Source organism: Strigops habroptila, chromosome 2 (genome assembly GCF_004027225.2).
Source record: "Strigops habroptila isolate Jane chromosome 2, bStrHab1.2.pri, whole genome shotgun sequence".
In the NCBI taxonomy this organism is placed as follows: domain Eukaryota; kingdom Metazoa; phylum Chordata; class Aves; order Psittaciformes; family Psittacidae; genus Strigops; species Strigops habroptila.
Genome location: NC_044278.2, coordinates 44,385,856 through 44,403,263, shown reverse-complemented (window position 1 = coordinate 44,403,263; position 17,408 = coordinate 44,385,856). Strand labels below are relative to the sequence as shown.

Sequence of the window (17,408 nt, the reverse complement as noted above, 5' to 3'; positions counted from 1 at the left end):
TCTGAGATCTCACAGATGAATTTTAGTCCTCTGTCAGGCTATAAGCTATTTTGCAGTTTAAGCTCAGAGCAGAAATTTACATCAATTGCTTCCCCAGCCTGAGTTTGTGGGCTTTTCTCTTGGGCTTGTAGAGCTTTACAAGGAGCCTCTAGTCAGGGACAAGCTGCTCTGCACTATGCGGCAGTTCATGGAGGAAGCAGGTCACAGTGGAGAAGCAAACCCCTGTGCCGTGCCGTGTGGAGGCTGCCCATGCCAGGCTCACCCCAGGAGCAGCAGGTCTCTTGGCAACCATGCTGCAAGTGTCTTTGCGCCAGGACCAACGGCTGGCCAGGAGTACTGCAAGAAAAGTCAGCAGGGTCCCCTTCATGTGAATGCTGTCCAGGTGAAAAACCACAGCTTTGCCAAGCTTTGGTACTTTGGTACTTGGTGAAAAACCACAGCTTTGGTACTTTTACTGCTAGAAGCAGACATTAAGCAGAAAAAGCTAAGCAATCAACTCTGTTTCTGGTGTGTGGCATTGCTTAGCTATGGGGCAAATGAAGACAGGATTGCTCTTGTTACTCTTTGCAGTCACTAAACGTTCCCATTCAACCCTTCCTGCTACAGAAAATCTACCTTAGCTTTTTAAAGATTCATGTAGTGTCCTTGGCACGTAGTTTACATATGCTTCGAATTAAAAATTGTTAATCAGTTCTCTACCCTTGAAGCAAGTCATACCAATTACTACTTGGTGTTCCATTTCCCTGTCCTTTAAAAGCCAACAAAAACCACAACATCAAAACCACCCAACCCCTCTGCCCTACAACCCCATATCAAATGCCCCAAACCTCTCCCTCAGGAAAAAAACCCCAGAGCCCAGACAGTTACAGGTCTGAGAGATTAAAGATACTCAGAAGGGACAATCCAATTCATTTGTTAATTTTCAGAAAAGGAGTTCTTCTACCTGGCATGTCATCTTCCTTTTGGCATGGGAAAAGGAGAGCTGAAGTGAAATTACCTGTGCAATACAGTCCTGCAAATTGGAAGCAACTTTATTCTGTTCTTCCTTAAGGATTTTATATAGGATTGCTCGGCGTTCACTGTCCTTCCTCAGCAGAAACAGACAAGAATCCTTGTCCTCAATGGAAGGAGAGGCACTCCTGTCCTCTGAGGCTGAACCCTCATCAGGCGCACTGTGTCAGCAACCAGGTGACATGAACAAGAGAGAGACAGCATTAGCAACACAGCTGTACTGTCAGAAGCCAGTAGGGATACTTTGGAGGTTAAAGCATGAGTTAAACTACAGAAGTGGATTGATCAGACTGTTAAATACTAAGTCTGAGACAGAAGATGACTCAGATCCTCAGCTGGCGTAAACCGCACTGAACCCAAGAGCCTGAAGCTGATTTCATCCTGCTGAGCAGCTGGTATTAATTTCCCCCAGCACTGGTTCAGTTTTGGGGATGAAACTGGAGAACTCTGAACTAAGATAACTATTTATTTTTTCTGCCCCCATAGTGTAACATACTCATTTGAAAGTATCATTTTGTGCTTGTCTGAGCAGCAGAACTGTTGTTCTGCTTCCACATTCCCACATTTTTTCATGAGTACACGGAAGCATCAACTCTTCTAACTCTGCTAACTCCTGAATCCATATCCATTGTCAATAAGATGGCTGACATTTATTCACTGGGGAGGAATGGGGGAAGTCTATAAATAATGTGGAAACCTTCAGGAGAAAAAATTGTTCTTCATTAATTAAATATAGACAACATTCAAGCTAGCTGATAACTTGCCTGTGCAACTTGCTTACTGTTTGTAACACACCTTATTTAGTCTTTATGTGAAAAGATTGCCCTCAGATAAAATATAATGTGAATTAAATCCACATAATCCCTCATGGGTGTCAAGCGACAAGCAAATGCTTTACCTTAGTAAATGGGAAATGGGATGCTTTGTCTGAATCTCTGAAATGGATCTCTTTGGCCTTTCGAAAAACATGTCATGCTGTACATCAGAGTCTGGCGAAACAGAGCCATGCTCACTGCTGCTACTGCCAGCCTGTTCTCCATGGATTGGCAGAGGGAGGTATGTATTACGATTACAATCTATGAACAGACATTGTAAAACATGTAACAGAACTAGGCAGAAAAGGGCAATGTGCTTTAAACAGCTATGATCATCCTCAGTGATATCAAGCCCTCATTTTGCAAAATGGCTGAGGGAGAGGTAACCTTATTGACAGAAAGCAGTGATACAACTCAAAATCATTATATGCATAAGCAACAAAAGGTGTGAATGAGCTAACTGCTGAACCCAAAGATAGCAAAGCAGCTAGATGCACATATGGAATGCCATTTTGTTACCCTTCTTGCATGTACACACACACATATATACACACACTCCCACCCTTGCTCCCTCTGGCCTCACAAAGTGGTGCAACTGCATATACAGCTGTTTAGAGCTGAATCAAACCAACGGGTGACCATCAGCTGCTGCACCACAGCCGTTTTCTAAGCACTCTGATACCCACTCTCCTCACCTCTGCCTGACTGTGTTAATGGATATACATTTGCTCCCTCTCCAACACCTGAGGCCTCTCTTGCATGTCCCCTTGCCCTCAGTAAGGACTGTCTCTCAGCACTAGCCTAAAGGAAATCTCTTGTTGCTTTCCAGTTCATCTTGAAAGTAAGACCAAATAAAAAATAACAGATATTGAGGGCTTGCTATCATCCTGATAGCCAGTTTACAGCTATGTGATTGGAAAGGTAAGGAAGAAGTTCTGTCAAGTCAGAGTGCACACGTCCATGGAGCTAAAATGTCACAAAAGTTTTTGATGCTTGTCACTACAAATAATGTGGAGATGGGGGAGGAAGAGAGTTTGAAGTTAAAAGTTGTTCAGAAAGCTCTGACACACTCCATGGTACTCAACTGATGTTCAAATGGCTGAGGTTAGTCACAGAAATGAAATAATATATGTCACTTTGTGAGAACTGGTTCAAGGCATCTCAGCAGTACAGAAAATTGAAAGTTGCTGTCCCAAGAGTAAGAAGTGATATTTGCTCTGGGCTGCCTTTATTATTGGAAGAAAAAAGGGATGGAGACAGGGAGGAAAGATGGGCACAAAGCTGAGGAAATTGGCAATGAGGGAAACAGTAGAGGGAGGACACGGAGTGAACTGCTGCAGCTGAGACTGTGGCAACTGCTGGGTCAGGACCTGCTTTACCCTGCCAAACTTCCTTGGAGATGGCTGCAGCAGCCAGCACAGCTTTTCCCAGCTCTGGCACAGCAGAGCGCACACTCAGCTGCACCCTTGTTGCCTTTCCCTCCCCTCACCCAGTAAACAATTTTTATAGCATTTGCCCACTCCATTCATAAGCAAGGCCAGCACTGAGCTTGCTTGTTGCTGCAGGTCAGTGCTTAACCCTGCAGCACCTGATCCTCTGGCCATCTAAAGGAGATCCATAACCTCAACAATGAGCAAGAGAAGAAAGGAGGAGGGCAGAAGGAGGGAGGGAGTACAGAAGACAGCTGCAACTCCCCTGGTATTTGACAAAGAGCCTGTTGCACGCAGGGCAGCTAACAAGGCAAGCTCCTTCCTTTCTAGTACTATGCAATTTTTCCAGGAAATTGTCCTCAGGCAAGGGCTGAAAAGCTGCAGAGAACATTTTTGCAGTTCCTGACTGCCACTGCCCTGGCTGAGCAGTGTGAGCTCTCCCGTTACCCCAGTGTGACTTGCAGGGATTGCAGTTCTCAGTGCCCCTCAGGACAAGAGATGCCCATTTCCTTGCTGAAACCAGTTCAGCTAGATGTCAAATTCTTTGCTAGTTCCCCTTAGAATTCCATTCAGCAATTCTATTTGCATTGGGAGTGCTTGCATGTGTGTGTACAGAGAGGGGAAAGAAGCAGCAAGACCAAGTTCGCCTGTTCTTAAATGGATAGTTCCTTCAAACAGTAATGATTTATTTGGCAGGCCTATATTAAGATTTATTATCACTGAGAAAGCGGCTGATATACGGAGGTAAGGGAGGAACACACTAGGCAGATAAAATAACCCACAAACAGCTACTTCAGCAGCTCTGTGCCAAATGTCTAAGCTACATACCAAGTTTGAAAATGCCAACCTATATAGACCTGAACACCTAATAGACCTGCACTTTCAGGTGTCAAACACCTACTCTATAAAACTCAGACCTCTGAAGTGTATGTAATTGTGAATCTAAAATATAGAATTGCCTTGGAAAGTCTTTGCCAACTGCCATTTCTCTAATTGTAATTTACTGTAAATGAGGCATTTATTTCTGGGCAGAGGAAAAATAGGGTTGGGAGGTTTCAGCAAGCAAAATGCAAAATAGCAAGACACCACATTTTGTGGGAATTGTTAAATTTAAATATGTCTAATTGCAAATCACAGACACTTTCACAGCTGAGTTCCTGCTGCTTTCCTGGCAAAGGGAAATGTCCTTTGTAAAAGAGTGCGCTTAATAATTCCAATCTTTTATATAACACTTAATGACGATGTTGACTTGGATTTGGCTGCTAATTCCTTACCTGAAGGCTTGAATGCAATTCTGCTTTTCTTGCCCTTGTTTACTTGTTTCAGGAAGGAATCTCTGAGCAAGTCAGGTGCTGTAACACGTTTACTAGGATCAGGTTCAAAACAGAGCAAAATAAAGGCCCTTGTTTCAGCAGACACTGATTCTGGAATTTCAGGATGAATCTTAAACATCCCAACCTGCAAGAAAAACACAAATAGAAATTATTTTTACTAAACAACTATGCATAGACCATGGGCCAAAGCTCTCTTACAGTATAATGTCTCATATTGTCTCTGATGCTTGGAAAGGGAGTGATCCAGGTACCCACACAAAGCAGTGAAGTGTCAACAAGGTTCTACTCCTGTTTTACTTCATTACAAACATGGTATGAAGATCCATGTGGACATATACATCAAGGTATGGATGCATCCAACTGTCCACCTTCAGACAATCTTAGGATATGGACATTACCCACACTAAGTGCTTCAAATGCTGCTTCTACCATACACAAATCCCTCCCACTATTGCCTAGGTTTCCCATCACCCCTGCCCAGTACTGTGTGTCTCAGTTGTGACTCCTCCAGCACATTTGTGCCCAGAACAGGAACAACTTCCTCCTCTAGCACTGACTGCCTGGGGCATGCACCTGTTCTGCTCCTGCCGCTGCCAAATTTCCTGTATGAATGCTCATAATGACCTTGCCAGACCTCATCACCACCCCCGGCATGGGGCCAGATGTCTTCCCTTGCCTTTCAGTGTTGTTTAACTGAAAACCACACGATATCCCGAGGTTTAACCACACCCTTCCCTCCCCCCCCCTTCTTTAAGTAATAAAAAAACGTGCTTCTACAGGTTGCTCCCTAGTGATTTTTCCAGCTCCTTCACTGATTCCTTAATCTCTAATGCCAATCTGACATAAATCTTTGGAAGTGTGAATTGCGTAACACGTGTGCGCTGTATGGCATGTATCTGGCAAGATTAGGGCTTGTAGTCTCAGCATCTTTACATAAAAGAGGCTCTGGAGAACCAGGCAGAAAGTGGCCATCCACAAGGGAGACAGTAGCCCAGAAGTTAAACAAGTGCCAGCTGCTTTTAAATAATCTCATTATATAGCTGCATTAACACACTGTGGCACCATTAGACACTCAGAATAGTGGTTCAACTTCAATGCAAGCTGAAGAAAAAAGTGCTGAGTAGTCGTGCTACTGTTTGAATATTCTGCTATGTGCAGAATATAAAATGCTAATAATGCATTAAGGCCTTCCAAACCATGGCTCAGAGCACACTCAAAACTCAGTATTGCCTGCATGTTACATTTTTAATGTATGCGACTTGCTGACCTCTACAATTAAATTGATGTATTTAACAAAGAAATTGAATAAATAAGTAAATAGATGTTATGTCCTGTTGGCAGGATACAACATCTATACATTTACCTTGTCCAATGGAGCATCTTTACCTGATTTGTAAAACTGCATGTGCATTTTGGACACTCCTATATAAATGGGGGTTATAGTTTCACCACTTCGAAACAGCCCAGCAAGAGTTTTGCTTTGGGGCAAAAGAGAAGAGAGCCACCTGCTTGCTGTGCTCTGACAACTGCTCTTGATGTGCCTGTCTCCATGGTCAGCCCACTCCTTGTGGATGCTTGGTCAGGCTTACACCGCCAGTTTCAGCTGCGGCAGCAGCACAAGCTGATAGCACACTGGTGCCAGGTTATACCCTTACACACTAAACAAAACTCATGACCAGGAAATTCGAATACATGTCTCTGATCTTATCTTCATCTCTGTGGCTCAAGGGGAATAAGTGCGATTGCAATCATCCAGAAACTCTATGGCAATGTTAGTTTACTTTATCTCCATTCAATGTCATTTGTTTGCACTCCTTTCACACAGAAACAGATGAACACATACAATGCTCATAGATTAAATACCACACAACATACACTTAGCCAGGAATTATTTCCAGTTCTTGGTTCACTCTTTGTTTTCAGCCCCTTTTCTCTGCTTCCTCCAACTCTTTGGTCATTTGCAATTTCTATAGTGACTGCACAGCCAGACTTAGACCTTCCCCTCTCCTCACCTGCCCTATGCATGACAAAGTGTGCACGTGTGGAGGTGGCGACCTCAAAAGTTCAATATCCCAAGTTTTCAGGCTTCTGTTCTTTTACTCACTTGCCCAGTCAGCCTGCTTCATTCCTGGCTTCAAACCCAGCTTCCAGCTTACTTACTTTTATTATACAGCAAAAAGAAACCACAATTTGCAATTTATGATGCCCAGCAAAAAGCAGTTCCAAGCAGGTCCCAGCAAAGCAAAGAAGCAGAAAACAAAAACAAATGCCTGACAATTGCACATTAACACAGTCTGCAATAACAATGATAAAAACTCTTCCACATCCTTGAAGAAAGAAGGGCAAGACATGTATTTTGAAAAAATGACAGTTCTGAAACTTCACAACCATGTGGCCTGGAAGTGCTTATGGGCAGGATGTAGGGACACACACAGTCTTGCCAGAGCTCTCCTCATGAGCCTGCACAGAGCTCATTGAGCACCCAGAACTGAACCAGTACTTCCTGACAGCTCTGTAAACTGTGCTGAAAAGTAACACATGTAACTCACCGAACAGTTCCACTGTGTGCCAAGTACTTAAGGTGAAAAGGCATCTGCTACAAGACTTAAAAGAGCAGAAGTAACTTGGTTGTCATTATTGGAGAGCTTTGTTGCCAAGAAGGAAATTATAAATCAAGAGCAGGAGATGACAGAAGTAAGAGGGTAGAGAATATTAGTTTTCATAAGTCTTTACTCATTTTTCAGCTTGCTGATCTGAGTCATGATATATTTCCCCTAGAGCAATACAGCTGAGCGCAGAGAAGGATCATTCAGTGAGTTAAGAACACAGGTCAGACTGTAGTTCTGTGCAAAATATTACTACCAATTAAATTAATATTAAAAAATAAAGTCAGTATTTGATAATTCATAAGTCTATAGTGAAAAAAAGAAAGCTGTACTTACTTTAAACATTGCTGCTTGAGGCTCCCCTAGTTCATGAAATGGAGGTTTGCCTGTTGCCATTTCAATAATGGTGCAACCTAGTGACCAGATATCTGCTGGTGCACCGTATCCTCGTGGCCCTTTATCAATGATTTCTGGAGCCATGTACTGCAAGGTTCCTAGTAAGGTGAAAAGGAATAGTCAAGTGTTATAGTTTTCGTTCTTATTAAAGAGAATTAACACACCACTAAGCAAGCCAGAAATTGCCAAATGCAACCTGCAGAGCCAAAATATTTGATTTCCCCTTTCAGCAACTTATATTTTAACATCTTTTCTATGAACTATCTCCCCTCCCTTTCTAATACAAGGCTTCAAACTGCCGATAGTATATTCATCACATAATCCAAATGCTTTGTCAGAATGTAAAATTATATCAAACAATTTTTGCAGAGACTAGATTGTAAAGATTATGCATGTAAAAGGTGATGAAAACCTGCAAATGACAGACAGTCTGTACTACTTTCTCTATGTGAATTCCTACCAGCTCTGTTGTGACATCTTCAAATTCTTTTTCTTCTTAAGAATGCAATAAAATTAAGCTGTTGTAAAGCTGTGAACTAGTAAGTAAAGAACATCTGGTGAAGATAAAAGAGATTGCATATTACTATGATCATTAAATGTGAGTGCTGGAGAACAAAAGTTCAAGCCACAGCTTGCCCTCAGGCTGTGTGTCTTGAATGGAGATGGATGACATTTAAACCACTAGAAGCCTGATTCTTTGGATCATGTGATTGTATTACTTAAAGCCTAGAATCCACCGAGTTTATGTACTGAGTTAAGGAACAAAATAAACTGCAAGAGACCTTTTAAAACCATCTGGGTAAGCTACCTGCTTACTGATTTTAAATCCAAAATAAGAACTTGAATAAAATATTCTCATGGTAAATTCCATCTCTGAGGCACAAGCAGGGCTGCAAACATGAAAGAGAACAAAGAAGGAGGGCACAAGGAAAGATGTACCTCTTCTTATTACAGTATGGTGACTTTAATTCAGATACCATTTCTCCATATACTATCTCTCATAACAACCAGTTATTGTCTTCTGTCTTCCGCACAGGACTGATGGCTATTTCTGTGTACTATTTACTTAGACTGCAGGCCAGTATGAGGCTTGTGATTTTTGGTATCAGCACATGGCCATATAACAAGGGAAAACATCATGTTATCTATATCTCCACTGATAAAAGAGTTGAGTACTTATGTGACCATATATTCTTTTTTCAATGTGGAGTGTTAGCTGTTACGTAGCAAATTCTGTTTTCCTAGAATATTGCAAGTTTTTACCACCTTGTATACGAAAGCTTTTCCGCAACATACCAGCCCAATATTTTCATGTCTACTGTTCTTTTTACTGCTGATAACACCAAGGTAGCCACTTGATTTGGTTTTATAATTAATGCCTCAAAACTGAAAGTATTTTTGTGTTTGGTTTTCTGCACTTTCAGACATACTTCAAGACATAGTTGCGCATGCATGAGTTACTAATATTAAGATTATTAACTAAAAAAGTTGCTGTATTCCAGCAACTTTTGTTTCCAGATATAATTGCAACAAATCAATTGCTACTTAATGGAAAACACTTAAAAGAAAAACTATTACCCCATCATACTGAAGAAATTTTTTTAAATAAAAGGAGTAAAATAGAAGAAAATCACATTTAAAAAAAAAAAAAAAAGGACAAAAAAGAAAGAAAAGAAAGATAGCAAGTCTGTGTTTATAGTGATTACACTCCCAGTCATTCTTCTCTGAAAACAGAGACCTAATTGTGTTTTCATCACAAATCCAAAGAGCATCTTGGCTCCAACTCTAAATTTGTCATCAAAACCCATATAAACTCTGCTAAATTAGTCTTACCTGTAAATGTTTCGGTGCATGGATTGATTCCTGCCAGCCTTTTGGAAGTACCAAAATCAGATATCTTCACCACGCCACTATAGGTGTTCACCAAAACATTATCCCCCTGTGGTTTGGATAAGAGAGAGAAGGAGGGGAGCAGCAGGGGGAGACAGATGAGTACAGATTCCAGATCCCAGTCTCAATACTCCTTCAAGTTTGTGGTTATTGTTGCAATATACCTTTCTACAAAGGGATTTTCCTGGAGCACCAGGGAGAAGGGGTTGTTTTATTCTTTCCTTTTGTTTTAAGCTTCCATGAAATCCTATTAAAAATTCTGCTTCAGGTTAGAGTAAAACTGACTGAAGTAAATAAGATAAAAAGCAAATTAAACAAGACACACTAAAGGAAACTTTACCTTTATATCTCTGTGTACGATCTGGTTCTCATGCAGGTACTTAAGGCCTTCCAGAATCTGCTTGGTGTAAAATTTAATTGTAGGTTCTTTCATTGGGCCCCACTTAGATCTTAGGAGGGCTGAGAGGCTGCCTACAAGAGTTAAGAAGAAAGTGTATCAAGACAGCAAAATCCCCAAATTAACACAAAACCAATATTGAAGTCTGGATTAAGCCTTTGCTAAATATCCTAATACAAGAGAAATGCAGTACCTATAATCAAACCAAATTATTCCTAGATCCCTCAAAGCACATAATTTGCTGCTGTTTTTTTCTGATTATTTCTTTCTTGCCAGCTCAGCTTCCACTCCATGACAGGAATAAATGTTACCATAGGGCTGGATGCATCTCCCTTACTTAGTCTAACAACTGTTGAGACTAGGACTAGCAACCATCTAGCCCTTTAATGAAACAAAAGCTGAAGATAACACTGTGTGATGTTATATGCTACATTTCATGAGCCACATGCGTGGACAAAGAACAGCTGATTTACTCGAGGCGGGGAGGGGAGAAGAAAAAAGGCAAGAATCTTTTCCTTTCGAATATGGGATTAACTTTCGGAAATATTCAGAGACACAAGAAAGCAAGCTCCTGAAAGAAATCAAGTAATGGATGTTTGGAGTAGGAGATAGGTGTAATCCACACCTCCCCTACTTCTAACGAACTTAATCTTTTTTTAGATAGCACAAATATTTTAATCATGAAGGAAAATAAAGGCAGATTTGCTTTTTGTGCTCATAATAAACTAACTGCAGTGGTTCTAGTTAATGCCAGACAAATTCAGCTAAAGGGATTTTCAGTCCACTTCAACACTTTTCTGAAGTGAAGTTTCCTCAAAGAATCTTGCATAATCTGAACAGCTGGTTCCTTTTTAAGATTGGCTGTAGAGTTTAAAATACCTGAATCAGTTCAATAATATCTTGACACTAGCAACTAATCACAGCACACTACTGTGTATATAAGAAAAAGAACTAAACAAGCTGATAATTTTAACAAGTGCGGAAAAACAAGTGGAATTGTTGGTGTAAACACATCACATCTGCATGCATCAGATATGTCAGTGTCTCAGCTTTCAGGTGAGAAAGTCAGAGGAATTAAAATATTAAACAACTTCTCTGTGTTGAATGCCCAGATGTATTTAATTACACTTTGAATCTTTGTGTCTTGAGCTTCCCTAGAAAACTTGAACTTATTTCCTGATTTTCTTCTTTCTGTTTTTATTGTTAAAATAATTATATTACATTGATACAAGATTTTATGTACATACAAATTATATTCATACAAGAATTTAACACTCATTCTGACACATCCTTAACACTGAAGAGCAAATAGCAAAAGGGAAATGGAAACATAACATAGAGAAGATATAGAGGGACTTTAAATCTGAAAATGTAGAGAAGGACAGAGAAGGAAAAACTGGAAATTATAAGTAAGGGAAGTATATAACTTTACCTAGGAAAAAGCAGTGCTTTGTATATAGCAGTTGCAGAATAGTACTTAATTGCTCAACCAGTGTTACTGATAACAGAAACTTACCCTAAAAGCTGCAGTCATCTTTCAGATGCTCAGGCTAAACAGACTATACAGCTCAAACTCCACTGTTTTATAACACATGGGTATTGACACCAGATACTTTTAATGACTTTTCTCTAGATTTGTAATTTTTACAGAAAGAGAAGAGGGTTCTGGGACCTGGACACCTCAAATCTATTATTTATATGAGAAAAATGCCACCTGTAGTTAATGTCTCAACAGAAAAGCCAAACACAGTGCACAAATATGTGAAGTGCTTTCACTAAGTTTAGAGTACTAACTGCTTTTGATTCCTTCGAAAGATTAAGCTCAGAATGATACAAACCTCCTGGCACCTGCTCCATAAAAATCTTAATGTATCCATCTTCAGAAACAGATCCAAGATACTGGACAATGTTCCGATGCTTTAAATATTTATGTAGTGCTATCTCTTCATGAAGAGGTTGAGAATATCTATTAAAAAAAAAAAAAAAAAAGTGGAGTATGCTATCATGCAGGAAAAGGTTCTAGCCTACACTTAAATGCTAGCTTGCAAAGAGAATGGATTTTAGGGATACTGATCCAACTCTCAGCAAAGCTCTTGTCAATGACCTTCAAAATGCAGTGTGACTGGCTGCGTACTCAGAAAAAATACAGAAGTAGATCTCAGAGGAACCCTGAAGGAAAAACATGCCCTCAAAGAATTTATTTCTTCTGTATTGTCACATAGTACATTTTTGCCTCCAAAACTCCTTTTATGCTTTTCCCCCTCCCCAAAAACAATATAAATGAGATACAACTGCAACTTAAAACCCCAAAATATCTTATTCTAGAATTTAAAGTATACATACAAATAATAAAACTGTATTATTTATGATATGTATAATACCTTTTCCAAAAAATAAAAAGTCTTTATTCTCTAAAGGGTACTGTTGAGTACTAGGGGGAAATGATGATTGAATTTTAGTACACTAGACTAACGACATAGAAATATATGCCAAGAGCAGCAAAGTTTTTTGGCAAACAACAGCCGTTTCATTAGCAATGTGTACGTAACAATAAATCAGATCTTACCTGCTGTCTCTCTCAGGTATTTCTTTGATGGCTATTCGGACCTGGTTGCTAAGGTCTCTTCCAGCATAAACTATTCCATAAGTACCTTTCCCTAGAACTACTCTGTCACCATTCTCATCATAATCATATTCATACTGCAAGCAGAGAAGATAAAGCAGCACAGAAATTGTTATCACTAACATCTGACATTACAAAGACCCTTAACAACAGTTATGTACTATACTGAGTTAGTACAACACAGAGTAGTTACTGCAGTACAGCTGTAATACAACAGGTTACTAACCAACCAGCCTGATACATTATACAACTTGTAAAATGTCCATGTTATTTGCTTTGCAAAACAATCTTCCCTGATCAACTTCAAAGTGCATTCACCCAAACAAGGAACACAGCATTAAGCCTAATTCAGTGAAACAGTGCTGCCGAAAGAACATGCTCAGGTATCATCTCTAAGAATTGCTGACAGAGCCTTTAAAATACATAAATGTATGGAACATAGAATCATGGAATTGTTTGGGTTGGAAGGGACCTTAAAGATTATCTTGTTCTAATCCCCTTGCCATAGGCAGGGGCACTTCCGCTAGACCAGGTTGCTCAAAGCCCCATCCAGCCTGGCCTTGAACATTGCCAGGGATGGGGCAGCCGCAACTTCTGTGGACAATCTGTTCCAGTGCCTTATCACCCTCACAGTGAAGTATTCCTTCCTAATATCTGATCTAAATCTACCCTGAGTAGTTTAAAAAATAGATAAAAGTGACATTCTCGTTACAAGGAGTGGACAGTGTTTTGAGACACTAAAGTCTTATTTGAGCTTAGCCACTGCAAAATTAATTGCTGACATATTCCCCCCCTTATCAGCTTTTCCAAAAGGCAAGAAAAAAAAAAAAATAATGCTTGTCTTCTCCAAGAATGATTAAATATATGAAGTGGTGGTGTTCATTGCTGCTGAAACATGCCGGGTCATGCTGCCAGCTGAATAAGTCACTGGTGGTTCACTGACTTCAGTAAATCTACAGTAATTTACACCACCTCATGGTCTTGTCTCATATGGTGATCTTATCACAGAGCTCTCCTGCTATAAAGGTCAGTGAAAAAGTTGATTGATGAATGATGCTTAATGGAAGCATATCTCAGACACTAAATAAAACCAAATGTCTTATGGAAGTTGGGTTAAGCAGCAGACCCCAGATTCAAATCAGGGAACTGATAAGGGGTATTGGTAAAGCACTTTTGCAAAGACATAAGAAAGGAATTTGACAGTTTCATAGCCTCAGATATTATCAGAAGTACACAGGCTTCCTTTAGTATCTTCCCAAATCCAAGATGTCCCATATGGGAAAACTGCAGGGTGTTCTCTGTGGCTTCATATGGATTCTGTGTTTTAAAAAAACAACCAACCTTTTTACAGTGGCCACAACTATTGACATTTCTGTCAATGACCACTTTTTCTGCTACACCCAATAAGGCTCTCTTATACAGCAGTCTTCAGATCTATTTCTTTGAAGTGTCTTCCCAGTTCATATTGCAATGTCCACATGTCATTGGCTTTCCCCTCTCTTCACATCAGCAAAGATGGCAAGTTTCATGCTGCTGTATGGAAGGCGCTAAAGAAAAGCCATCTGTCGTTTATCCTAACAGCATATTCTGCTCAGCGGAACTAAAACCTGGGTTAGCACAGCTTTAGTACAGTTTCAATTTCCATGTTTCAGCACTATACGGTTCATAACATAATTTTGTTATACGATAGGTGTAACTGACCCAAAACGCCATACGTAAAACTTGTCAGGTTCTTTGGCAGGAGCATATCCAGCTTTCACAGCTATCATATGACATAAAACTGTGCAGAAAAAAAGACAGCAGTCACATTGCAGAATTTAAGATTGACAGTAACCTTATCTGCAACCGACTTGTCCTAAGCCAACTCTACAATTACTGTGGAGAAACCCAAGTTCTCTAGTCCGGGTCCCATAATACATGGATATCATTGAGATTTATAGTTCAGTGCTAGTTAGTAGACGGTTTAATAGACTCGTATATACTTGATGCCACTTTACATTTGCCTCCTTTCTTTCCAAGAGCTACAAGGATTGGATAAATCACTGCTGGTTGCCAGAAGTCTGAATATGTGATCCATTGGATGTTGAATTCAACCATTAGGTATGAGTAAACAAGTGTTCATAGCTGACCTTCTGCATTGAATGTGGTAGGGCATAGTCTGATCTCTAGTATATACTGTCTGCAGTACAGTGGGAACTCTTAAGGTGATAGGAACTTCTTCAACATCAGTGTCCAAAAGTGAATACCCTAAGGTAGAAAGGATTGCCTGCACTGCACTCACTCTCATTCTAAATTGCTGTTAGCTAACTAAACTGTATTTGCTTTCAAATAATACCACAGTCCAAAATATGCAATCCCTTCAGACAATATTCTGACTGAAATAATATTTTCTTCTCCAAAACTGTGCTCAAGGTTATTTCTTCCTTTTTCCAAGATGTAAACAGATGGTTTATGAATGGCAAGAACTGCTTTCTCTGTGCTTGTCAAGCCCATCAAAACCAGACAAAGCTGCATTTTGCATGTTATCTTTGCTTAAATGCAAGATTTCAGGCTGTGGAAAGACATTTAATGTCTTTGCTCATTTATAAGCTAAACAAATGAATCCTCTCCTCCTGTATCTTGATTTCTGTTTTAATGTCCTGACCTAAGATAGTAAGTACAAGGTGATAATTGTGAAAACTTCAAGGTATGTAGAATGATATAGCTTAAATATTTAAAATTAATTTCTGTAGCTGTTCCTTCATACATTGACTCATGCAGGATTCTTTCTTGCTGTACATTCTCAAGTGATTTTTCAAGTTCAATATTTAAAAGGCTCAAGCCACGGTGAGCTCGCTTCCTCTGAGAGACTATTACACAGTTGAATAAATTATGTTGTTTGGAGATTGTCCTGCTATTAGCTAAGTACGTAATATAAAATCTGCAGCTATAGATAGTACCTTGTCTTTGACAAGATGGAGCCCTGATCCTGATCCTATGCCAACACCACAGATGTATGTATTGAGCTGAGCTTGATAGATGTGCTTCTCTTGTCCTTTTCACTTGAGAAGAGAATTCTGTGGCCGCTTTCACAAACTTCAGTGCAAAAACTCATGTTCCCCGCAACGCAATTGCATTCAACAGTCCGGTATACAGTCTTCTACTTTCTTACTGCTCTTCCAAAGCCTTAAGTAGTACAACAGGCTCACTATCATAAAGAGCTGCTCAGAATCATAAGCCTAAGAGAATTGCTGGAATGAGACACAGTCAGAAAGATACCCAACTGAAACAAACAACAGCAGGGTTTCTACACTCATTAATCAGATTAAATTTGCTTGACCACAAATAAGACAACCTATTTTTTATGATGGCATTTCAGATTTCAAAACAAATAAACAGAAGCACAGCATATATACTTAAAAAGTGCTAAAATGCCGGACATTTGTTATGAGGCAGTGTGTCGTATGAAGACATGGATCCACCTACCTGAACCCACATAAAATTTGAATAACCTTTTCCAGTTTTGTTTTGTTTTTTCCCCCTGTGTACTAATTATAAGGAAATCCTGCAGCTGCTAGGTTCCTAACATGGATGTTTCAGTGATAAGTAAAAAGCATGATGGATTAATCTGATCCTAAATGCCTGCAAATCTCTGTGGCAGAAAAAGCCCGTCAAATGAAATTACCTAGAGTAGTAATAATATCAGGTACCAGCTAGAGAAACTGAAGTACCTTTGCTAAATAGCTTTTTCCTAGAATTTATTAAATATCTATTTTATCCACTTAAGCCAGCTGATATCAGATGATTCTCATCTATAGATGGTTTGCAACATAACACCCTTTATTATGGATTTAATGTTTTACAGTGGTAACAGGCTCACTTTATCAAAAATGCTTGGTTTTGAAATGTATGCAAGTCTTGAGTACAAATAGTTTTGTAAGAATTGAAATTTCATATACAATTAAGGAGTTTAAATACTATTTATTTATTATCTTTCTAGTATACTGAGACAAAAGTACAGGGAAGACTGAGAACAAGTTTCAGAGTTCTTGGATCTTTGGATCTTTTATGCTTGACACATACCTCCAATGTGTCTCCATCTATTTCTCCCTCTAGTTCCAAAGTATTGCCAACGGCATCAGACAAAATTTCTTTTACCAACCCACAGAATCTAAAAAAGCAATAAATAGCACATCATCAAAGAAAAGTATCTTTTTTTAAGATTAAACATACTTTGCAAGGTGGACTTAGCTTTCAGCCTAATAAATTGACTAACATGTTCATTAGGTTTCTTTCATTACTTACTTTCTCCATATTTATCTTATTTTAAATGAGGAAGAACATCAAACACACACTGAAATGCCATTATTTATAAAATTATTTTGTTTACTGTATCAGAACCCAACACTTGCTTGTTATTGTGATTGCGTAGTAAAATCTTGATAGATCCAACTTGAATTTTTCTGCTGTACACTTTGACAGAAAGTGCTTAGTATGGCCTTGTATTTACAAATGTAATTAGAAAAAAAGCTGAGATATTAAAAAATTAAATAATGATTTTCAGTGGTTCAATTCAGTAGTGCTAAATTTGTGACATCATATTGGGTGGTTCTCCTTCTGTGTACTCATGAGAATTTCATTACCTTCAGTTTAATCTAAATGTTCCTATGGACTTTGTTTGAAGTGTGATTACTCAGTATTTCTGAAAAACAGGTTTTGTGGTTTCTAGTCAGGCATCCAGAAAGCCAAGAATATAAAAAAAGTAACATGTTTTGAAGAATAGGGTTTTATCTAATTTCATGTAGTTCTCTGGGATGGAGATCCTTAAGTACAAGGATATATTTTCCTGTAGTTCCCTGCCCAAGCCACTCACTTTTTTCCAAATTCTGTAACAAATGGTTAACAATTATTTAAAATTATTATAAAA

The 17,408-nt window shown here is 39.2% G+C and overlaps 1 protein-coding gene across 1 annotated transcript in view; it reads right to left on the bottom strand.

The window, feature by feature from the left end:
* MAP3K15 (mitogen-activated protein kinase kinase kinase 15) overlaps positions 1 to 17,408 on the bottom strand; it is an 85,988-nt gene that overhangs the window by 5,874 nt on the left and 62,706 nt on the right. The window contains exons 14-22 of the mRNA XM_030475762.1: positions 16,565 to 16,652; positions 12,446 to 12,579; positions 11,718 to 11,845; positions 9,823 to 9,953; positions 9,426 to 9,531; positions 7,533 to 7,690; positions 4,531 to 4,714; positions 1,910 to 2,087; positions 998 to 1,172 (exon numbers count right to left, since the gene is read on the bottom strand). Coding sequence (XP_030331622.1) covers positions 998 to 1,172; positions 1,910 to 2,087; positions 4,531 to 4,714; positions 7,533 to 7,690; positions 9,426 to 9,531; positions 9,823 to 9,953; positions 11,718 to 11,845; positions 12,446 to 12,579; positions 16,565 to 16,652 — 1,282 coding nt within the window. The remainder of the gene's footprint in view (positions 1 to 997; positions 1,173 to 1,909; positions 2,088 to 4,530; positions 4,715 to 7,532; positions 7,691 to 9,425; positions 9,532 to 9,822; positions 9,954 to 11,717; positions 11,846 to 12,445; positions 12,580 to 16,564; positions 16,653 to 17,408) is intronic.